The sequence below is a fragment of the Lissotriton vulgaris genome, chromosome 8, assembly GCF_964263255.1.
Source record: "Lissotriton vulgaris chromosome 8, aLisVul1.2, whole genome shotgun sequence".
Lineage (NCBI taxonomy): Eukaryota > Metazoa > Chordata > Amphibia > Caudata > Salamandridae > Lissotriton > Lissotriton vulgaris.
The window spans coordinates 1,420,042,614-1,420,067,495 of NC_141696.1; the positions used below are offsets into that span (position 1 = coordinate 1,420,042,614).

Below are 24,882 nucleotides of genomic sequence, written 5' to 3' on the forward strand. Positions count from 1 at the left end.
ATTTTCATTTCGTAAATCAAAAATACTGCTTTTATAAGTATGGTACTAAATGTCTTGCGTTATTATTTACTTTTCATACATATTTTTTTTTAACGAATGCAGAAATAGCGCTCTCGGTGCGCTCTCCGGAGAGCTTACCGGTGCGCGCACCCTGAACGCCCCAGGAAAAAATGATTAAAAAAAAAACATTTGAAAAATATTTTTCAAAAATAAAATAATAATTAATACTTACACAAAACAGCAAATAAAAAAAATTAAAAAATCGAAGGTTACAAACTCGATATAGAAAGGAATTAGCTTTTAAAAAACCTTTGAAATTCCGTGAAAAAACCAGAGGTTTTACAATCGTTATATTTAGGAATTAGCATTTAAAACACCATTGAAATTCACTAATAAAACATAGGTTTCCAATTTGTTATAGTTAGGAATTAGCATTTAAAAAACCTTTGAAATTCATTAAAAAAAACATAGGTTTCACACCAGTTATAGTTAGCTGAACATTTTACTCACACAAAACCATTGAAATTCCTACGTTATAGTTAGTTGGACTCACTATAACTTGCGCGCCCGCAATCCACTGCTGATGATGTCACATATTACATCATTCATGACATGGTCAGTGACATCACTGATGACATCACTGATGGCATCTCAAATGACATCACTGATGGCATCACTGATGACATCATCTATGTGAAAATATAATGCACCTCCTCACACTCTAATCTAATCTTTGATACATCCAGTATTGAATACAGACTACCATTCCTGAAACCATTGGCACACCAATACTAGTTACTACATACACACTCACTGATTCTTAGGTTTACACACACATCCGCTCATTCACCCATACAATCACTCATACATACAGTCACTCATCAATACAACACTATCATATGCACTCATACACCTATACAGACACTGACACACTACCACTCAACCATGGACTTACTCACAAACCTAGTTAGTCATGCAAAGAATCAATCACACTCCCATTTCCTCTTCTATACAGTTAAACACACAACACCTTACTTATTCAAACATATACTAACACATACTTACTCTCTTTTACAATCACTGATACAAGTACACATCGATCCATACAGCCACTTACGCAATCACAGACTCTCATGTATAGTCATTGATATATGCCAACTCTCACATGCATTGTGTTTTACATATGTACTTACTTACACATGTAGCACTGAGATATCCATTCACTCACCAACACATCCATGCACACAGTCAACCGTCCATACAGCTATTTCCACATGCACTCTTGAACCCATACACCAAGTGAATCAACTGCTCACACATCTATGCAGTCACACACCTTCCAGCCACTCCCACACACACTCACCCTCACATACAAATACTAGGGCAACCAATCAATAACCCAAATAGCCACTTGTATAGCTACTAATCAACACATGCAGCACCTTACACAACTACAGACATAATGATGCACACATACAGACAGTTTAGTCACTAACCCGTGCATTCAATAAGACACATTTAAATCACTCACTCATACAGTCAGTCACGCACCAACTAAATCCTTCATCCAGACACTTAGTGATGTCATCAGTGATGTCACTGACCATGTCATGAAATATGTAATATGTGACATCATCAGCAGTGGGTTGCGGGCGCGCGAGTTATAGTGAGTCCAACTAACTATAACGTGGGAATTTCAATGGTTTTGTATGAGAAAAATGTTCAGCTAACTATAACTGGTGTGAAACCTATGTTTTTTTTTAATGATTTTTAAAGGTTTTTCAAATGCTAATTCCTAACTATAACAAATGTAAAACCTATGTTTTTTTTGTGAATATATATATATATATATATATATATATATATATATATATATATAAATAAATAATGATCTATTTAAGTTTGTGCCTCATCTTTTTTGCAGCTGCTTTCAGTTCATCATACTTGACAGTATGCATCTCATCAGTAGTAACAACGAGCCTACAGTCAAACAGGAAGGGGGTCATGAAAGATTATAGAATATATCTGGCTTCGGCTGCCCTTATGATTTGACCAGTCATCTCTTTCCAGCTGCTGAAATAGAACTGGTGAAGCTCATTGCTCTGACACAAGTTTTACACTCTGCCTTACCACACAATTTACAGTGGATTAAGGAGCCACACACCAAATGCCCTAGTTTATGTAGAGTGTTGGAGAAACAAGCATGATCTGTTTCTGACCCTACAGTGATAAGATATCTAAACAGCCAAAATTACATTTAGAAATCTCTCTTGACTCTGGGCAAAATCAGAGGACCGCTCAAAATAACATATTACAACCTTTAATGGTTTTCGCATGCAACGTATACCGGGCAGATCTAGTGCTAGCTACATGACTTTAGGGGATGCTCAAAACAAATCATAACATACCTTCAGTGGGAAAGGTACCTCCATCTCTAGTTTTGACACTTTTTTAGATTCAAAAGGTCCAAACTGAGTGCGCTTAATGAGCTGAGTCACTGCAAATACACCTTCCATTCCATCATCAAGGAATTTGATCTCCAGATTCGAGGGGAGGGATGACCTAGGGTTGGAAAGTGCTAATGGTTAAATGGACATTTCATTTGACTGAAATAAAAGATGCATTTTTATAGTCTACTGCGGACAGTGTATCCACGTTATAAAAGGAATTACATGAACAGTAATATTGCAACTGAAATTGAACAAACAGCATTGTGACACTGAAGAGCACAAAATGTATAATGTAACTTACCTCCTCAATAAAACATGGAACAGAAATAATGAAGTTTATTAAGTGAGCTACATACATTATTTCAGGAGAATAGTGACCTCTTTAAAATGGAGGTTTAGGCTACAAACTTTTCTTCCAAAGCAAGCAAAAGGGCAATGGTCATACACTCATGAGATCAAAGGTCATAAGACTATGGAAGCTGACTGCTAGTTAATAAAGATTTCATAAGTAGTACTTGAAATGCATTTACCTTGCTCTGCTCTGTACAAAGGAATCATGCACAGTCACCACTGGGCCCAGGTCAGGACACTCTGAATCATGATACTGCCCACAATCGTCACACCCTGGGATTATAAAGAAAAACCACAGTACAGACAGAAAGGGTTACTACTACTCACCTAATCAACTCACATCCCATCCTTATCTGAAGCCATCATCATACCAATATGAAAGGCAGATGGAAAGTCGCTTTCTGTTCCTACCACCTGCTACACAAACGTAAGTTTCGAGGGTGATTCTAGAAGTGTTGCAGGACTGACTCACTATCACACCACTTACATGCATGCTTGAGCGCACTGAGGGAGTGTCACACACCTCGGTCCTAGGTTTTGTTCACTACACTGTGAATGTCTGTTTGCACCTCTTGGTAGCCCACAATACAATTTCTGCAATGGTGGCTCACTCCTCTGACTCCAATGTCATCAGTATGAACAGCTCTCACTATGCCACCCATTCCCTCCAAGAGATTCCCGGTCAAGAAAGAGAACCAGTAGTCATGTGAAGCGTTTCCTCACACACTGAGCAGCTCAAACTTTGAGAATTTGCAAAGGTTTTATTCTCTCAAAATGCAAGTGAGGCCACTGTATACATACTACGGATTCTCCACAAGCTAACACTGTCTGGCAATGTATCAATAATATAAGTGTTCTGCATTACAGGAGAAGCTTAAGAAAGCTAAAGCAATATTTATTTAGTAGTAAAGAAATCAACAGTACTTCCAAAAGTTTAAATAACTCTCCACATCCTTCCACCAGAATTCCTCCTCATGCCACTGAATTAGAATACTTACAAATAAACACTGATTGATCACAGCTATCCTGTTCCATTTCTTGTCCCTAAACAAAGGGTGAGAAAGTCATAATAATGATTTTATCACGTCGGTATTTACTAGAATTTTAAGAACTGTGGTTTGACAAATATGTATGCACAGACACCATGTGGTTCTGCATCAATGGTGGATTAAGTATCATAAACTGTAATAAATTGTCAAACAGACAGAACATGTGCCTTTATTATCCTTCCCTACTAGCCCCATCTTCTCTCGTCCTCAATGTCTTCCAGTTACCCCTCAGTAAGTTGGAACTTAATTGCACACAATCAATAAACAACTTTAACGATCCTTATGTGCTTCAGCACAGAGTGAGAATACTTCAGTAAGAGTGTAGAGCAGGGCCATAAAAAGACTGGGACAGTTGCTATTCCATTCTGGAACAAAACCAGAATGGTGGCTGGGAATGTGGGCACACAACTTATTTCATATGAAGAGTGAATACATAAATCAGTCCGTACGATAAGTGTCCATGTATCATATGGTGTTCTGGAGGAGCCACCTGTACTTCCTCAACCAGAGGAAATCCAAACTGAATTACCATATTCTCCGAGCACATAAAAAGTTTTGACCTCGAAGTATCAACAGTTCTTTATTCCAATATCCAATTTCTCCTTTATGCTTAGGATTCCCGCTTGCGAACACGTGTTTCGTCTTTACATTGTAGGCGTAAAAGCAGACTTTATCAGGGCTAGTTACGTGTGTTTATATCTATGGTATCGCTTTGAGCTCGTGGCTATGGTGAGCACTATCAGCGTGCAATGTGGCATTGAAAAAAGTTTCTTTTCTTAACTTTCTACTCATTCGTTGTTGGCCATGTATGTATAGTTCCACATTAAAGAGCCAAATCCTGTGGTGGTCGAAATTCATTGTGAATGACATATTATTATTATTATTATTATTATTATTATATGAAACTTATAACGCGCTCAGCTTACCCGGGGGCATCCCGGCGCGACAGACCAAAGAAGGAGGAACTCGATTACTCACTACTGTGGAAACAAGTAGGTTTTAAGGAGTTTCCTAAATAATAGGATCTTGGGCTCTGAGCGAATCTTAAGGGGCAGAGAGTTCCACAGAGATGCCACCTGTACCGAGAAACGCCTGCCCCCAGTCCGAGCTCTCCTAACTCTCGCAGATTGCAAAAGATGTTGCTGGTCCAAACGCAGAAGGCGTGGAGGTTTATAAGGACGGGCCATATTAAAAGGGATGGGGGGGCCTTTGCCATGTAGAATTTTATGGGCCGTACACAACGCCTTGAATTTCACCCGCTCCTTAACAGGGAGCCAGTGAAGTGCTTTCAGGGCCGGGGCAGCGGACTGCCTTCTAGGGATCTCCATCAAAACTCTGGCAGCTGCATTTTGCACCTGTTGGAGGGTTTTAAAGGTCGCTTCAGGGGCACCAAGAAACAGGGCATTACCAAAGTCAAGCCTTGAAAGGATTAAACCACGCATCAAAAGCTTCTTAGCTGGATCCGGAAGCAGTGGTAGTACCTTTCGGACTGATTTCAGTAGACCGAAGCAAACCCCTGCGGTCTTTCTGGCGTGGGTCCTAAAGGACAGATCTTCCTCCAACCATACTCCCAAGGACTTGATCTCCTTCTTGGGAGATGGTGGATCGCCAAGAGACCGGGGCCAACAGCTGGCAATGATGGAGGGACTGGAGTTGCCCAAGAGCATCAACTCAGTTTTTCCTCCATTGAGCTTAAAAGCCGAGTTGGACATCCATTGGTAGACATTAGCCAGGCAGTCATGTAACAAGTTGGGTTGTTCCGCCAGCTGAGTGAGGCCCACCACCAGCTGAGTATCATCAGCATAGCTGATGATCTTCAACCCCGAAGGGGCTACCACTCTTTCAAGTGGAGTCATATATGCATTGAACAAAGTAGGGCTCAACGAAGAGCCCTGTGGGACTCCACATTGAAGAGGGAATAGGGAAGACTGCTCTGCCCCTTCCCAGACTTGGTAGAAACGGTTGGAAAGGAAGGATCCCAACCATTTCAGGGCCGTCCCTGAGACACCTACCTCTGACAGGCGTTGGAGGAGCACCTGGTGACTCACGGTGTCAAAGGCAGCACTCAAGTCCAGGAGGATCACTGCCACTGATCCTCCAGTATCAAGAGTGCTCCTTGCTTCCTCCACTACCGCCAGCAGGGCTGTGTCCGTTCCCTGGCCGGGACGGAAACCAGTCTGGGAGTCTCCCAACAGGTGGTTGGACTCAAGATAGTAAGAGAGCTGACGGTTAACCAGCTTCTCGGCGATTTTAGAAAACCCCGGGAGAAGCGAGATTGGCCTGAAGTTAGTCAAATTGGCGGGATCCAAGCCTGGTTTTTTCAGTAAGGCTTTTACTACTGCCCTTTTCCATCTCTGAGGGACTATGCCACGAGAGAGAGAGAGGTTGATAAGGTCAGTGAGCGGAGCTGACAGAGTGTTAGCCACAAGTTTAAGATGTTTCATAGGCACTGGATCACTCGGAGATCCACTCTTCATCTCCACCAAGACCTTTGTAACCTCCTCCTCCGAGAAGGGGCCAAAGGAGACAAGTTCGGTCGGACAGCTTATTGGACCAGTAGCCGGCTCAGAGATTTGAGGCATAGCGGGCAGAGAGGATAGGATTGTATCTATTTTAGAATGGAAGAAACTAGCCAGTTCTTCACATTTATCTTTAGGATTAACGTGCACGACTGGCGGGACCGGGGCTTTCAAGAGTTCTTTGAAAATTTTAAACGATTCTCTTGGAGAATTACTTGCCCTCTCAATCCTATCACTAAAGAAATTCTTTTTGACATCCTTCAGTGCACTTTTGTATTTTCTCATCTTTACACATATTATCATCCAATTAACGCTTAAAAGTATGCAGTTCTTCTACAGGGACTGTCCAGATCAGCAGGGTGTTGTTTATGTATCTACCCATGTAGCGTATGTATTCAATCCAATGTGATCCTTTGGGGCCCCAGACCCGCTCTTCCTCAAGCCACCCCATGAAGAGGTTGGCGTAGGAAGGACCTATGCCAACATCTTCTTACAGAACCACAAGATAGAGAGACAACAGCAGAGGAACTCTTTAATAACTTAAGCGCGGGTATGTCTACACCAAGTAGGGCAACTAAGAACAAGGGACTTAAAGAGACATTTTTAAAATGTGAAAAAATGAAAATTAACAAACAGTCACAATGAAGGAATGCCTTTACATTAAAACAATATATGAACCTAAATAGAAGGCAAAGGGGATTACAAGCCCAAATCGTCCCCATATATGATGATGTGGAGTAAGATCTTCTGCTTAGTAGGGAGAAGGAACTAACCAATAATTCCTTAAACCTAATGGAAATACGGACTATAAACAAAGAAAGGAAAGTTACCAAACTACATAAAGAGATTAATGATGTAGAAAATGAAATTAGAGAGAAACTTTGCCAGACCTGATAGAAAAGAACTTTGAGATACTAAAGGGGGTACTAAAAAAACACCAAGAAGAGATTAAAACGCAGAAGGCCAGAAAATTACAAAGAGATGAAAATGACTTTCTAGGGGGTAGAGTTTTCACATTTGCAAGTAGGTTTGATTACCTAGTAAACAAGAAAGCTGCAGGCAATACAGAGACTCCAGCAAAGACAGCCAGTAGTCACTCATCTAGCCTACCATCAAGTGACAGCGAGAGCAATCCAGACTTGGGGGAGGTTACCTCAGAACTTGGAAAACCCCTTTAAAAAAAAAAATTCTGAGAATCAGGATAGGGAATCGGAAGGTCAAAACACGCCCAGGAAGAGCATGAGGCAGAAGACCCAAGAGACCAGTCAGGAGACAGGACAGGAATGCATACAAAGTCCAGGACCAGGAAGAAGTAAATACTTCTGGTTCATGAGATATAAACATTGATGAAAATGTTGTGAATCTATTGAACATAGTACAGACACAGGATATGATCAAAGTTTTCAAAAAAGGCCTTGGGTTTTGTCCATCTACCAATAAGGTCTACTCTAACTGCTATATGACTGTAGACGGAAACCCTATCTCAAGCATTACAAATGTTATCAACAAGGAATAAAAACCTGGCACGAAGAAAGGTTACTGACCATCGAGGAACATACATATCTGAAGATAGACAAACCCAGATATCCACGTTTGTACACACTATCTAAACTACACATAACTGCCCCCTTTCCTCCAGCAGACTGATTGACTCAGGGATAGGGGGACCCATGGAACATCTGTCAGAAATGTGGACATATTTCTGCAACCATTAGTTTTCAAGTTACACTCCTTCATTAGAAATACAAAAGCATGCTCTCAATATGTTGAGCAATATACTCTGGGAGGAAGCCATGATTTTGGTGACTCTATATGTTGTGTCGCTTTACATGAATATACTACCGGAATTTGGAGTACTGGCCATTACACATTCCCTGAACAAAAGACCGGCTGCACTATTATCACATACTAAGATTATTTTGAAAATTATACAGTTGATTCTAGACAATAACACTTCTTATTCAAGGGCAAGTGGTACCACCAGATCAGCGGGACTGCGATGAGCTCTAAGTTAGTTCCTCCTACGCCAACCTCTTCATGGGTCGGTTTGAGGAGGAGCAGGTGTGGGCCCCAAAGGATTACATTAGATCGAATACATACACTACATAGACCACATCCTGCTCATCTTGACAGGCCCTATAGAAGAACAGCATAATTTTAAGCGTTATTTGGATATGTGCAATATGTCATTCACAATGAATTTTAACCACCACAGGATTCAGTTCTTAGATGTGGAACTATATAAACATGGGTCCAAACTAATGAGTAGAATGGTCAGAAAATAAAAGTCATGCAATGCAGTATTGCACACAGATGGTGCTCACCCTAGCCACCAGTACAAAGCAATACCATAGCTATACACACATGTAACTAGCCCTGAGGATTTCTGCTGTTACACCTTCAGTGTACAGACCAAACACGTGTTGGCAAGTGGAAAGTACAAGCATAAGGGCGGAATTCGATATTGGAATACAAAACTGTTGATACCACGACTTAGACGTCAAAACTTTGTGTGCTCAGAGAACATTGTTATTTGGTGTTATAGTCTGCCTGTGCTGGCTTAGAGTATGATGATTGGTCTGAATTGCTTTCTTGTTCTCATGCTGTTAGGTGTTAACAGCTGTTAACGGCCCTTTCCTCATTATACATTGTTGCCTTTGGCTAATAACTGTACTTAAGGCAATAAACAGTGGTTGATGTCCTCAGCAGAGTATTAACTGAGGTGAATGCTTTCAGAGGAGGGTAAAAAAATCTTACTTGGTCCTTGGTTTTAAGTGCACTGGCCCAAGCTAATATTTTTTTGAATATACTATTATTATGTTCTTGACAGACACATAAAAGTAAATGACTAAAGTGGGCCGACACAATATCCACTCTTTCTCCGTACATCTCATTTTAATTCAGGTATTGATAATAAGACGTTTTACAGACCACTGAAGATGCAAGTTCTCTGTAGCGAAGGAAAATGAAGACAATAGAACTATATAGTCAGCAGCTTCACAAAACTGATCTCTGACAGTTCTCCTTTAAAGGAGCTAATTTCACCACTATCCCACATTCCCTGCACTGACAATTAATTCACTTCACCATGACTGGACCTCCTGTTCCTAACACAAAAAATACCATTGTGATGTATCCACTTGGGAGCTGGGTGGGTATTTCAGACTTCGATGCACATTTTTTAGAATGGAAAACTAGTATAAACGAGTGGCTTTTCCTTTCCCATCAAGGGATCTTCACTGACTAATAATGGTATACTCAGAAGGCTAGCAAGCCGACCCCCTGAAAAGTGGCAAATACAAACGGGAGGCTATATGCCTTGGCATACTAATCCATGTAGAAATTTCTTGCAAATGTATTTATAGATCGCCTGACAGCAATCTTGCAAATGTCTGAAACCAGAACATTTTAAGGGTACCTGCTTCTAGAACCTACTTCTAAAACCATCGAAATTCAAGAAAGAGTGAACCATCTCCAGATCATACACTGGACTAGCACTCAAAATATAGATTTCCATCCTTCAAAAAGAACTTCAAAATATTTCTGGCCAAGAAATACCTACCTAAAGTCTTTTTATTTTCTATTAACGGCTTTTAGCTTTTTAGCTCTATGTCACTTTCTGGTTACATTTCAATTTCCCTAACTTATGGTACACATGCAGCTAAAGTTCTCTCTTGGTCTTCCTGGCTGACCAATAGCTCTCCAAATAATGTATTGTAAAGCACTCTGATACCACTGGGTCAAATACACTCCTATAATACTGTTAAGTTATTTAATTAGTTACACCTACAGAAGTAAATGATATGTTGTGAATACGGGAAGTAATGTTAAATCTATGTGCCAATCTTTTTTATTATAATTTTAGCATCGAATTAACAGAAACCCATTATACAGAGTAACAAAATAAGGATCCAGTAATGGCTCAGAGGTTTGGGTCTATTATCTAAAGTTTGCTCCATATAAAAATAATAGCAAATACTGGACTAAAGGGAGGATAAGAAATAGAAAAAAAGGGGCATGTGGCTTCATTACTTCCTAATGCAACACTATTGATAATAAACAGGACAAAAGGCAAACTGAATAGAGAGATCAATTTTTTCGACCAAGGCTGAGCATCCCTCATATGCACGACACAACATTCAGATTAATTATATGCTAAGTCTATGGCAAATTACTAGATTACTTCCAGTTTTCACCATGACTATCTATGGAATAAGGTTACTCCCACTTTTCATCATGGTCAAGTATGAATCAGAACAATTGAACGCTTGCTAGTGGAAATTTAGAGTAATGCAAATACAAAAAATAGTCTTAATAAAAGTATAATTTGTTATTTCCATAATGTTTTATGGGAAATGGCACAGTCTACATAGTGGACACCCTCTTGGGTGGAAACTGAACAATCAGGAATTGCCTATTTTAGAGGGATCCGGTATTACCAAGTGCTCAGTTTGACCAGATTCCTGAGTATACATGTCAGAATGGAAAATAACGAATAAAATAAATAACATTGCAGGTTACTCCCCAGTCAAGGGATGAATGTAGAGTATATGCGTAAATTATCCTAATTCTAACTTGGTGAAAATTGGGCAGACAAATATACCTGCATGAAGGATTTTTGCCTGACTTAGCGGTATGACAACAGACAGGAGTGTAGCATCCGACGGTGTAGTATGGTGTCACATTCAAACTTAAACCACGAGATAAGAAATCTGCACAGGAAGAAAGGTACTTTACGACCGCTGGAAACACAGGTACATGCTTTTTGGAACACAGGGCAAACAGTTATTAAAAATACAAATAAAAAAATAAAAGGACCAAGCATACCGCCTGCTTTTACTTCTTATCGAGAGGAATGGTGTCTGTTTACTTGCAGAGTGGAAGGAGATGTGAGGCAGGAGCTCTTGAAAGAGTTCAGCACATAACTGTGCTCGCTGTTTTGTCTGGTTCATTGATTATATCTTTTTATATAAATGGGTAGCTGATCTCCTTCTTTACGCTGAAATACAAATGGCATAAGGGTAAAAGGATACTAAAAAACAATGGTTAAGAGTGAAAATATCAAGCTGAAGCCTATATTGAAGCTCATGGAGCCTATGTTCATAACCAATGTACAAACCCAACCCTGAAACCGAATATAAACTGATTTTCCAGCTCCAGAATTCTTGCTTATGAACACAAATGGATGATTCCACTTTGCGATTAGTGTTATACCATTTATGGGATAGGTCTTTTATATTCAATGCCGTCTTATAACCTCTTTTATTCATGATCAGTTACTAAGCATAGAGTTTTAACAGCTGCTGTTTTAGCTAGACATCTGCAATATTTGATGTTCTCTTATAGATGGTCATGCCAACATTTACAGCCAATTACTAATTACAAATAACCTACATTGCATTTAAATTGGGCTCCCAGTATTGGTACTACATTTCACTGCTTATTCGGTGTGGTTATTCAATTAGTTTGATATACTTTGTATGGTTATTTTACTTAGCATAATTTCTATATTTACATATCTACAGTATTATTAAAGTGCTGTTCTTTTATAGGAAACAACGATTGTGGTTCCACATTCTTTCTTTATTGTAACTCTGGTAATTGGATTGTACTCTATATGGCCTCAATCTTCACAATGCCTTATTTGGGATAGGCCAGGACAACCTGCAATCTTACCTTAGAAATGTGAAACTGTGCATATGAGTACCTGGAGAGCATAACAAGACCAACACTCATTAAATGAACTTTATACTGTTCTAACTCATTAGTATTTAACAATGGTAGTTTGAGTAAGGTTTACTCTTTATACATATGTACACCTGCGTTTCTGCAAATAAGGAGTGCTACCTGGCAAACTCCCCCCACCCCACCGACCGTGATTTAGCAGAGATTTAAATAGGAGAGCTCGCCTTCATCAGCTACATGGCTCTACAAATGAAACGCCTATCCACGGATTCTTCGATGAAAACGTGTGCGCATAGTAAGAATCTCAAAGGGGACAAGGGGCAGAAATGACAAATAAGGGACCAGAGTAGCAAATCTCGAAGGAAGGGAACACAACGTGATACAACCCTTGGGAGATCTATGCATAAAACAGGGGACACAATAGAATCTGCATCCAGTTCTGATACCTCCCCCCACACCGCCACCACCTCTGCCAGAGGGTCGGGTACCTTGAAAGTTCAGTGGGACAAGGATAAACTATCAAATCCCCTCTTCGCGTTGGGAGGAGTAAAAGGAGGAGCGAAAGACAGCAACCAGACAGCAGTGACCCTCGCTCCTATGAAAATGCAGGCAGAACAACCTAATAACAATACAGAGATAGGAGAAACAGCAGAGAAAGTAAACAAACTAAAACACACCCTAAACCATAATATTAACCCTTGTACCCTAAAACCCAAACACACCCTAAGCCCTAAAACTAACCCTGGCACCCCAAAACCCAAACACACCCTGAACCCCCAAATTAACCCTTGCACCCCAAAACCCAAACACACCCTGAACCCCCAAATTAACCCTTGCACCCCAAAACCCAAACACACCTTGAACCCCCAAATTAACCCTTGCACACCAAACACAAACACACCCTACACCCTAATATTAACCCTTGTACCCTAGAACCCAAACACACTGTAAAAAAAGTACATTTTTTGTCATTAAAGAAGAAATACACAAATCCGGTGTATTCAGGTAACAAGCTCTTTATTCCATATGTAAGCTCAATCCTCTTCCAGTTATGAATGACAGGTAAACCGCCCGGCTCTCCGCTAACATCTCCCGCTCCCCTTTCAAAACACAACTCACCACGCGATCCCCTCCAACATCTCTCCACACGCAGCAGCCTTCAAATCACAACACATGGCCTGCATATTATTAGTTGTTGACGCACATGCATCTCGTGCGTGTCAACTACGAACAACAACATACAACACACTTCCCTCCTTTTATTTTGTTTTTCTTATGTGAGTACAAAATCCTTGAATTTGACAGGTGGCCTACGGATTCTTGCACTTTTCAATGAATCAAAAACATTAAAATCATAGGATTCATTCAAGTACGTAACAGGCTCATATTCCTCTATATTTTTAGCTGTAACATCCAAGAAAATGTTTGAAGAATCATCAAAAGGAATGTTTTTTCCATTACTAAACTTAGTTACCCTACTAAAGTTCCAAACACTTCCATCCAATACCCTTACTGCATTCCTGAATACTTCAATTACTTCCATAGGATCAGACCACTTTGCCAACCCTTTATGTACAAAATTACCTTTTTTTATTCGCACAAAATCTCCCACCTGAACAGAAACCTCCCTACCAGTCTTCCTCTGTAACAGATCATTTTTCATTTTCATTTTATATGCATCAACTTTCCTACGAATTTCCTTGAAATCAACCTCAGCAAAATCAACACAACCTTTATCTTTGTTTTTCAACCACATGGTACTAACTGTGTACTAGGTTTACGCCCTCTTAACAACTCAAAAGGTGATAAAAGCGTAACTGCATTAGGAGTTGTTCTTTATGTCAACAACATGGATTGAATAGCTTTGTTCCAACACAATCCTCATTTAACTGCTAATTGAATTGCTCCTTTAACCACTCTGTTAAATCTCTCTATCTGACCATTCGCTTCAGGACGGAACACTGCAATCCTCTTATGAGAAATACCACATCTTGAAAAATTGTTCCACATGCGCTTGCTAACAAATTGAGGCCCACTATCTGTTATAACCTCCTGGGGAATACCTTCTCTACAAAAAATGTCATCCATAAATTGTATAATAGCATCAGTGGTAACCTCCTTGACCATTTTAATTTCTGGCCATTTAGAAAAATAGTCCGCAAGTACTATTCCAAATGAATATTGTTGTGGTAAAATGCTAAAAGGCCCAATAATGTCAATGCCAAGTTTATTCCAAGGCGAAACTGGTAATTCTACACGACGGGGAACAGTAGATAAAGCTTTTGCCGATTTATCACTATTCATACACAATTCAACAAGCTCTTTATTCCATATGTAAGCTCAATCCTCTTCCAGTTATGAATGACCGGTTAACCGCCCGGCTCCCCGCTAACATCTCCCGCTCTCCTTTCAAAACACAACTCACCACGCGATCCCCTCCTACATCTCTCCACACGCGGCAGCCTTCAAATCACAACATATGGCCTGCATATTATTCATTGTTGACGCGCATGCATCGCGTGCGCGTCAACTACGAACAACAACATACAACACACACCCTAAACCCTAAAATTAACCCTCGCACCACAAACCCAAACATGCTTGTAATAATAGGATCGGTAGCCGAGTTGTGATGATTCAAGTAGATTTATTGAAGGATAATTAGGTTGAATCATAAAGTCATTAAAGCCCCACCAGGAGCAGCTCTCCTGCTACTCAGCCCTCTCTTCCAACTGTCATCCATCCACCAGGCACACCACACATTCCATATTACCTCACACACTCAACATTCCACCATTCACCCAGATAGGCTGAGAAGCAAGACAGGATAATAAGAAAGGCACGTGGCATCCAAACCAGGATACCACAATGCTCTACACCCTTAAATTACACCTGGCCCCCCAAAACACAAACCCACCCTCAACCCTAAAATGACCATGTACGCCCTAAAATACAAAAGCCCTACAAACCCCCAAACTGTTTATGAATGCGGAATGCCGGGAGGCCCTGCTGTGATTACAAATGATACTTTCTGTACCCCCAGGCTGCACTTCCTTCATAGAGTATTTCCATAAACACATAGTTTAGTGGAATCCGATTGTTAGACTCATTAAACAACTGCGGACAGACCTGCTCATGGCCCGAGGATTAGGTCTTGCAAAGGAAAACAAGCTTTGTCGTCATGGTGACTGCCGAATTCACTCCATCACAATACTAAAATACATTTTTAAAAAGCACAGCTGCCTCGAACACAATGCCAAAATCACCTACTGTAAACCATCAGTCTGCCGGCGGGCTGGGACTCGAACCGCAGGTCCCCAATTGAGAGCAGCTCTCTCACCTTTGCATACACCTGAAGCCGGAGGATTCCTCTTGCAAAAGCCTACGCAAATCCGGGAGCGCCGGAAGTGACGTCACTGTTCTGCGGCAAGAACGAAGACCGCCGTGAGTGCAATGGCCATAAAAGGGACAGATGGATTCCAGCGTATACTCAGCTAAGTGCTGCAGCTGCTACCAGGGGGTAGATGTTAGTCCATCGGGGCAAGCTCCACGCGCCCATCCTGGGTCAGAGCCCCCATTCATAGCGCTGCCTTTCTTAAAAAAGAGCAGCATCGATCCTCCGGTCTCGGTCCCAGCTGTTCGATTTCCGCCCCAGACCAGCTTCCTCATTTTTCGGAAAGCACGAGTTTTCATTAAGGGGCCAAATTCAGACGCAGCTCCCTGCATGTGTGCTTCGTACGTGTTACAATGAATGCCTGCGCTGCGATGTGTGTGCATTATGTGTGTTTGATGTTTGTCTGTATCAGCCTGCCTGTTTAATATGCACTTTTGTGTTTGAGCATGTGTATTTTTATGTATGTGTGACGTAGTGCGTGCCTGTGTAAGTTGTGGAAAATTGCAAAAAGCCTAAAAAATGTGTTTTACAGCAAGTTCTTCGCCGTAAGGAAAAATAAATTACTGCCCGTGTATTGTAGGTCCCATGTTGGTTCCAAGTGCACCTGCGTGTATTCAAGATTCTCGACCAAATGGAACAGTTTTCGATCTACTGAAAAGTTGTCAATCAAAGAAGGCTAAACACATTTATTTATGTGAATACTGTATATTGTTGAGCATTACTTGTGTCCTTGCAACTTGTAGTGAGCTTTCATTACTAAATTAATGTGTGCTATATTGTTGAATCCTGGTCACGTTCCCCAAGCTGTGTAGTGTGCAGAGCAGCACATCTTCTAAAACACTGGCAGTTTTCATGGATGCGTTTCAAAGCCTAAGGATAAATGATTCAAATAACTTAGCCGTTGTAATGCTGGTTCCTTATTTTGTTTGCGATTTGTGTAATTGAAAGGGCTGGTTGCCTGTGGCGATTGAAGTTTACGCCCTATTGAGGAAACTTAGTCCGACGCATTCCAACATCTTGCAATATCTACTTTCGCAAAACTGGCTATCATTCTGATTTCGTTCCATGTGCATGCAATGTTTTTAACTCGTTTGTATATATTATTGAGACGGGGCCAATTACGTATTCCCTGTTTGCGCTAATTTACCTTGACCGCTAAGATCTCTGTAAAAATGAAGCCGGTCTTGTTACATCTGCCACTATCGATCCCAGCCATATATTATCCAGTTACAACCTGACCTACTACTAAAGTATTGAGGCAGAGGGATCGAGCACTGAGATAAATCACATTAATATTTCCCATTAATTCCAGCCCATTGGGTTTCAATCCTGGCCAAGCGGCACTCGGCCCCAGAAGCCTGCGTGTCCTGGTGGCGGTGTTTACACAGCGGCTGAGACGCGGTAAATCATCTACCTGCCTTAATGGAGGATTATGTATTACCTCGAGCTGGGGTCTCGACAGGAGCTGCGCAGGCAGCATTTCCAACCAAGCATCCTGGCCCAATGCTTTTTTCTCTTTCTCTCTCTTTCTCTCTCTCCTTATTTATTTATTTTTTATTTTGACAGTTTTGTATATCGCGTAAAAGACCCTTGCGGGTATCGGAGCGCTTTACAGGCACATAAAGGTGATTGACAAATAGATAAGAATATAAAGAATTAAGCAAATTCATTCCTGGTAAAAGTTAGCAAATAGTACATATCCACAAGTATATATAAGAAAGTTCAGGTTAATCTAGGTAAGAGGATCATTTTCACTTCTTTTTTGAAGAGAGCAGCAGACGGATTCAGTCTTGTTTCTGTGGGTAAGGCGTTCCAAATTCTGGGGGCCATTCCTGAGAATTTACGATTATACGTTTTTTTTTCTTCGAGAAACGTTGTGGTTTAGGAAGAAGATTGTCAGAACTCCTAGTTGTTCTGCTACCAGCTGATAGTACTGGTTTCTCCGCAAGGTATCTCGGTGTTTTTTGGTGCAATGCTTTATGAGTCATACAGGCGATTTTCAAATGGATTCTGGCCTCAAAAGGTAACCAGTTGAGGGCCCGAAGGTCGGGGGAAATGTGGCAGTTCTTTCTGGAGCCTGTGATGAGTCTGGCGGCTGTATTGATTGAGGCTCTTAGCGGAGCGGTTGTTGATCTGGGAAGGCCGCAGAGAGCCACACTCCCATAATCCACTCTGGGAATTACTAGGGCTTGGACTGCCTGTTTAAGGTCATTTGCGGGTAAGAATGGTTTCAGTCTTCTCAGGGTGTTCATCTGAAGATTGGCTCCTTTAGTTGCAGCACTGATGTGTTTCTGCATGTTTAGATTAGTGTCCAGAGTTATTCCTAGGGATTTCGCAGAATCAATAATGCAAGGTTAACCATTGAGTGCAGTTAGGTGCTGCAACCATTCACAGATCGTGTCTGTTTGTTTGGGGGGAGCGATGAGGAGGAATTCTGTTTTTAGTGTGACGTTTTAGATGGTTGTTTGCCAGCCAGATCTGTGTTTTTTGTAGCTTTGAGTTAAGGGACTTGATGTCTTCAAGAGAGTCAACCTTAATGTAGAGCTGTGTGTCGTCAGCGTACATGTGATATTGGGTGTTTGAGGAGCTGAGAAGCTCAGTGAGTGGTTTCATAAACAGATTAAAGAGTGTCGGGGAGAGGGAAGATCCCTGGGGTACTCCCAAGGTGACTCCTTAGTACCTTAGTAGTTTGAGGTGGGCAGCGGATGGAGCGGATCTCCATTGTCTTTCAATTGCTCTCAGTGATCTTCTGTCTTCATTTAGCCTACCGTCGTACCAAGGGTTTGAGTCTTTTGTGCTGACTCTTTTCAATTGTAGGGGTGCTATGTTGTCGAGTACCATGTTCATAGAGTTGAAGTAGTGATCGGTCAAGTCCTATACATTATCTAATCCGTCCAGTGGAGGCGTGAAGATGTGGCTGGTGGTTGCGAGTGTCACTCTCTCATGGTTTCATTCAGAGTCCTGTTTTTCCCTTGCGATCATTCTGTGGGTGTTCGAAAAGATGGTGACTTCCTGCTTTTGGACAATCCCGGGGAAGTTCTTTGTAAATGGCTGATCGAAAATCCAGGCCCATTAGCCTTCGTGTGTCTCAGTCCGAGCAACTGCTGCAGCTCGGGCTGCTGGGGACTCGTCTCGGCGGTGTCTGGAGTCTTATCTAGCACCACAATTTTGGAGTCTCACAACACAGTTCTGATCATTGTTGGTGTCTCAACAACAATTCTGTCTATTGCTTTGGGGCTGTAAATGCCCGTAGAATGCTGTGATTTAATATTTGGTTGTTGGAAACAGCCCTTCTTATGGGTTACCCGAAACGTCTTGTCTTGTCTTCCTCCTGTTTTTTTTATAACCTTTTTGTTGGCTTTAGGGCGCTTTACCACTGCTAAAGAGTGCATGTGCTCTCTCCCCTAAAAATTGTATAACTGATTTACACCTGTTAGGCATATTTGATTCACTTGCAAGTCCTTTGTAAAGTGGTATACCATATACCCAGTGCCTGTAAATTTAATGCTACTAGTGGGTCTGCGGTTACAAACAACAGGGGTAACCCCAAGACCTGAACTTGGGGGTAAAAAACACTAGAATCCAAACAGTGGTTCAAGTAAAACAATTTAAAATGGAAAAAGGTCTTAGAGAGAAGTAGAACATAAGCCTAATAGAAAATGTGCACCAAAAGAAGAAAGGAAAAGTGGTGTTAACATGCCAAGAAGGCATATACAGGCAGTAACTCCCTCTATCTTAGCACTCCTAAAACAGTTCTTTCTAAACTTCAACTAGTCCAGAATTCGGCAGCCAGACTTCTGACAGGCACTAAAAATCGGTGCTTGGGTAAATCCGCCTTAAGTACTCTCCACTGGCTCCTGATTCAGGAGAGAGTTAACTTCAAATCCCTTTGTATTACACATAAAATCCTCCAGGGCAATGGCCCCCATCCTCCGAGCTCTGATTAAACCATACAAAGCCAATAGAAAGCTTCATTCCGACCACCTCTACTTAGCCGACATTCCCAGAATTAAGAAGGTGCAGTGGGGGGGCTCTTCTCCTACAACACCTTCAGGCTCTGGAACTCCCTTCCCCTTGCCATCCGTAGGGAAACAAACCTATTAAAATTCCGCAAGCTCCTGAAGACCTGGCTTTTCCCTTAAACTCATTTGTTCTCTAGCTAAATCTGCAGCGCTGGGACAGCCCTGGGTAGCCATGCGCTTTAGGAATCCTATTCCATTCCACAGAATTTCAATAAAACATCTGTATCAGAAAGGCAAGTTTCTCTACAATAAATGGTGAGAAACGCAGAGGGTACAAAACTTCACTGCATAAGGAAGAAGTGTCATTCAGATGGCATATTCAAGAGCAGTAGCTTGCTCAGGTATTCACATTGGAGTTTTAGTCAGAAATGATAATTGAGATAAAAACAAAGCGATCATATAAAGTGTAGTTTATCAAATACCACTGCTTAGCAGAATAGAAAGATTTTCTTTACAGATGCTGCTAGTCGTGAAACCGGTAAATTAATGCACGATGGTCATGCTGGTGCAAGGAACCCGTTCAGATTGTTCATTTAGATGCGCAGTTCAGTCGCCCGGTCCCAACAGCATGCCGACAGAAGTCACATCCTGGATTCAAAAGCCGAGAGCTAGTGGGTCTGTAGCAGTGATTGTGCCATCCACAGATGAAGGCTTTCCAACCTGTCTCAGCCCTGCCACTGCAGGGCCTATGTGTAAAGTTTACTGCCACTTCAACTTGGCATTTAAAACTACTTGTCAAACCTTAAACTCCACTTTTATTACATGTCACCGCTAAGGTAGGCCCTTGTTAGCCCTCAGGGCAAGGTGCTACACAAGTAAAATGCAGGACGTGTACTGTTATGTTTTGCATGTCCTGGTAGTGACAAACAGCCTATTTTATTTTTCGCTACTGTAAGGCCTACCCCCTCTGTGAGAAAATGCCTCTTTTGACATGGTTAGCCTACACCTTTTTACCTTGTATTTGATGTGGTTTTGATTGTAGTGCACAGGGTCCCTGCCAACCACATATCCTGTGCCAGCGCTTCTTCCCTGAAACTGTTCCACATTTGACAACTTCAGCTCCCTGTAAGTCCCTAGTAAACATTACCCTTGGTATCTAGGGCATGGGGACTGAAGAGGGTACCCTAGGGACCCTTCACCTAGACCATGCAGACCGCGGCATGCATGCCCTGGTGCAGACAAAGTCGACATGGCACACTGCCTGCGTGCTGTGCCAACCAGCACTGCATTAGGAATAAAGTCACTCCTCTAGCAGGTCTTACAAGCCCTAAGGCAGGGTGCACTATTTCTCATATGTGGGCATACCTGCATGGACTGATATACCCCTCAATATTTGGGTGTATTAACTAGAATTGTATGCGCCAGGAAAGCCATAGAGAGTACATGGGCTGAAACTCAACAACTCGAGTTCCACAGCACCATGATGGCTTCTCTGAATACAGGAGTGTTTTGTATCAAACGACTACTCTCAATAAACCCACACTGATGCCGGTGTAGGATTTCTTGAAACATGCACTCAGAGGTGCCCCTGTAATACAATTAGTAAAATGGTGACCAATAACTCCATTTTGCGTGCACAACTTAATTTTTTGCTTTCTTGCAGCTACAGGGTGGGAATGTTTTCATTCTTCACTGCACTTCTCAGCACAGAGCAAAACAGTGTCTGAAACATATAGTGTGGGATGTGTATTTAATACCGTTCAGAAGCGTTAGAAAGGAATGTACTACTCTTCCTCGGAGCAAACACTGACGCCTGGCCAGCTTCTGTGAGTGGCCTCGACGCAGACTAGTACTGCCTGCCAGCCTTGACTGCGTAACAAAAGGAGGGAAGGGAGGTTTCTAGAAATCTCTCCTCGAGTTGAGTAAAGGTATTAAAGACCAGGACTCTTGGCTCTCAGACTGGAGGTAACCTGTGAAACGGACACATTGCTCAAGGACTTGATCCAGATCGAGACTTCTGCCTGAATGTGAGGTCTTCCCAATCATGCTGGGAAGAATGTTGAAGGACACTCCATCTGTGATGTATACTAAGTTAGGATTTCGTGCTTTGTGTGTGTGTGTGTTTAGAGATATATATATATATATATATATAAATAAAACAAAGTTCACCGCCGTCGCTCCGTCATGCCCCGGGTGCTGTAACTCCAGCGGTGGTGAGCCGCTTAGTTTACAAAAACCATGGCCACAATTTCTCAAAGCACCCAAGATTGGAGAGCACACACGGGAAGGATGTTTAAGTAAAATGCTTGATTGTGCAGACAGACAGACGCGTTTCGGCTTGCGCCTTCTTCTGTGTCAGTTACACCCTGGAAATACAGAAGCTTTAATGTCTGAAAATGCATTGCGTGTCACTTGTGAAAAGAGATGTTGAACCAAACATGGTGTAAAACACATGATTTCATGGCAGCCATCTTAAAAATTGGTTATAAACATAAACAGTGTAATAAGTGAATACTCCTATGTTTGTGACTATTACCAAGTGATTGATAAAACAAGAGAATCAGCAGTGAGAATGCATATAGGTTCCTAGACAAAAAATGGAATCAATAATCCATGTACATAATTGACATTCATTATGATAACAATAACAACAGTGTCGTCTAGTGAAAATATATTGATATGAAATCATTTAATCTAAGCTTCCTCCAGCATATCTCTATTATTAAGCCCTGAAAGCTTCCGTGTTTCCAGGGTGTAACTGACAGAAAAAGGCGCAAGCTGAAACGCGTCTGTCGGGGCAGGGGGTCTGCACAATAAAGAATTTTGCTTCAACATCCTTCACGTGTGTGCTCTCTGATTTTGGGCGCTTTGAGAAATTGTGGCATGGTTTTTGCAAATTTAACGGCTCCCCACCGCTGGAGTTACAGCACCCGGGGTATGACGGAGCAGCGGCGGTGAAATTTGGTTTTCGTTATGGTAATGGCCACCTGCCCCGAGGCCTGAAAAGAAAGACATGCCGAGTGATTTCTCGGCATTTGTATTTTTGCAAAGTGATATGTATGTTTGTATGTATGTATGTGTCTTGTAAAGCGCACTGCTGCCCTGAGGCGTCGTGGCGCTGTAGACCGCTGGGGAACCCTTCCTGGCTAACCCTGTCAGATGGTCCCTACTGGGTATCTACAAGGTGAAACCAGGCATCCCCGGCGAATGTGGGGGGCCGTTGTAGAGATGAGGCAAGCTAATGCCCAGAGTTGCCGAGTGTGATCCCTGGTTAGAGTAGGCACCGAGGTGAGAATTATCGAGTCCGCTGACAGCATCAGATCTAACACAGGACGGTAGTGCCCGTTCGGCTTCTGGATCAGAAACAAGATCGAGTAAATCCACGACCCTGCTGACTCACAGGCACCCTCACCACAGGCCCTTTGGCAACCAAGTACCGGACTCCGTCCAACAGAGCACGACACTTCAAGCAAGATCTGAGAACAGGGGTAGCCCTGAACTCATCCACCGGAGGAACTCCAAATTAGATCATGTAGCCCAGCCGGACCACCTGCAGGACCCACTGATCTCGAACGAACTCCTCCCAAACAGGAAAAAAAGACTTGATGCGACCCCCAACAGGCCTCCCCCCCCCCCCCCGAAATCTCCACAAAGTCCCGACTTGGAGGAACCTGCAGAGGAGGAAGCCCCCTGTTGACCCCAGGATTTGAGGATGGAAGGGACACCCCGGCAACGTTCCCTACCACGAAAGGGCTGGGCCGCCATCTTAGATTGAAAAGCCTGCCCAAAAGCCCACTTATAGACCGCAAACTTCCCCATCTGAGAAGAGCGGACCGGAGCGAACAACTTCTTATCCTCAGCTGTCTTTTAATCAGCGCCTCCAGGGGTTCCCAAAACACTTTAGTGCCCATGAAGGGAAGTTTCATCACAGTAGCCTTCCGAGCAGCTTCCACCTTCCAAGACTTAAGCCACAACTGCCACCGAGCAGCCACAGAGGCCCCAGCCGCTGCCAAAGTCAGGGAATCGAAGGACAAATCCGCCAGGAAACGCAACTGTTGTTCCAACAAGGACAAAGATTCTGAGGGATCCTCATCCTACAAGAGCTGCTCAGAAATACCCTGACAGTCTTTTAGAAGCGATTGAACCAGATAGCTGGTGAAAGCCGCAGACCGGTCAGCAACATTAGAGGCTGCAAAGAACCGCTTCAAGACCCCCTCAACCCGCTGGTCCCCAGGATCGAAAGGAACAGCATCCTTCGACACCACCAGGCTCTGAGTGCCACGGTCCAACGGCTCCTCAGGATCAGTATGATGCTAATGGGGTTCCACCTCCAGCTTTCCCCGCACTCTGACTGATTGTAATTAGAGAGCACAGTAGTAAGCAGGCGAGGGATAGGTTAGGGTGGGGACTGCAGTGGAAGGGACACCTGTGGAGACAAGAACCACACATTAATATTCGGCTTCCCTGTACTCTAAGGTACTATCTAATCTATGCGTACCACCCCTACCTGTTATATTCACAGGCGTAGAACCCCTTCCATCCTATAAGGTAAAAAAAAATTCTCTCCCTCTCTGGTGAGTATGACCTACAAAACAAGATATCTTCGTTATTCTGGTTTCCCTTCTATAACCTTAGCCCACAACCTCTTTTGCCTTTAAACATACATACCAACAGACACCACCCCTCTAGCAGTGAAATTCTTCTAAGACCCGGGATTGAACTTCATCCAATGCGGTGTTTAGGAAATCCATGTGAAATCAACAATGTCACAAAAAAGAAAACAAACGATCCAGTGATTACTCGCACTTCTGGATAAAATACTCAGCCGAGTACAAACAATACCTTTCCTGTCACGGGAGGGGGAAATCCAGCGTCTCCCGGACGGAATGTTGGGAACGCCGTGCTCTGACTCGGAAGGGGGCAAATCCAGCGTCTCCCGGTCAGAATACCCAACGACTAAATGTCCAACTATACAACCGCCAAGGAGGGGGCAAATCCAGAGTCTCCCGGCAGGAACATACAACCGCCAAGGAGGGGGAAATCCAGCGTCTCCCGGCAGGAAACACCCAACACCAAATAGTCTAAACACACAAAATACTCAGCGGAGTACAAACGATACCTTTCCTGTCACGGGAGGGGGAAATCCAGCATCTCCTGGCAGGATTGATGAGGTATTCACATGAAGAGAATACCGGGGTGTTGGAGTGGTTTACAGAGAGGTTGTTCCTATGAATGCAGGCAATGCCACCCCCTAGCTTATCAGGTCGATCAAGTCTTGTGATGTAATAGTTTGGGGGAACTAAAATGTCTAAGATGGGTGAGGATGATTCGTTTAGCCAAGTTTCCGTCAGGATGATAAGGTCAGGTTCATTAGTTATAATGAGGTCAGCTCTCTCTCTCTCCTCTCTCTCTCCTACTCTCTCTCTCTCCTTCTCTCTCCCTCCTTCTCTCTCTTCTTTCTTTCTCTCTCTC

At 42.5% G+C, this 24,882-nt stretch overlaps 1 protein-coding gene across 3 annotated transcripts in view; it reads right to left on the reverse strand.

Annotated features, from left to right (window-relative positions):
* Positions 1-15,464, reverse strand: part of PRDM15 (PR/SET domain 15) — a 502,608-nt gene extending 487,144 nt beyond the window's left edge. For 2 of the 3 annotated variants that reach the window (XM_086935442.1, XM_086935441.1), the window contains exons 1-5: positions 15,325-15,448; positions 11,197-11,368; positions 3,800-3,845; positions 2,981-3,074; positions 2,409-2,562 (exon numbers count right to left, since the gene is read on the reverse strand). In XM_086935442.1, the coding sequence (XP_086791568.1) occupies positions 2,409-2,562; positions 2,981-3,074; positions 3,800-3,836 (285 nt within the window). In that variant the 5' untranslated portion in view covers positions 3,837-3,845; positions 11,197-11,368; positions 15,325-15,448. Of the gene's footprint in view, positions 1-2,408; positions 2,563-2,980; positions 3,075-3,799; positions 3,846-11,196; positions 11,369-15,324 lie in introns of all 3 variants that reach the window. The other variant, XM_086935443.1, reaches the window with a different exon arrangement.
* Positions 15,465-24,882: the final 9,418 nt, after the last annotated feature.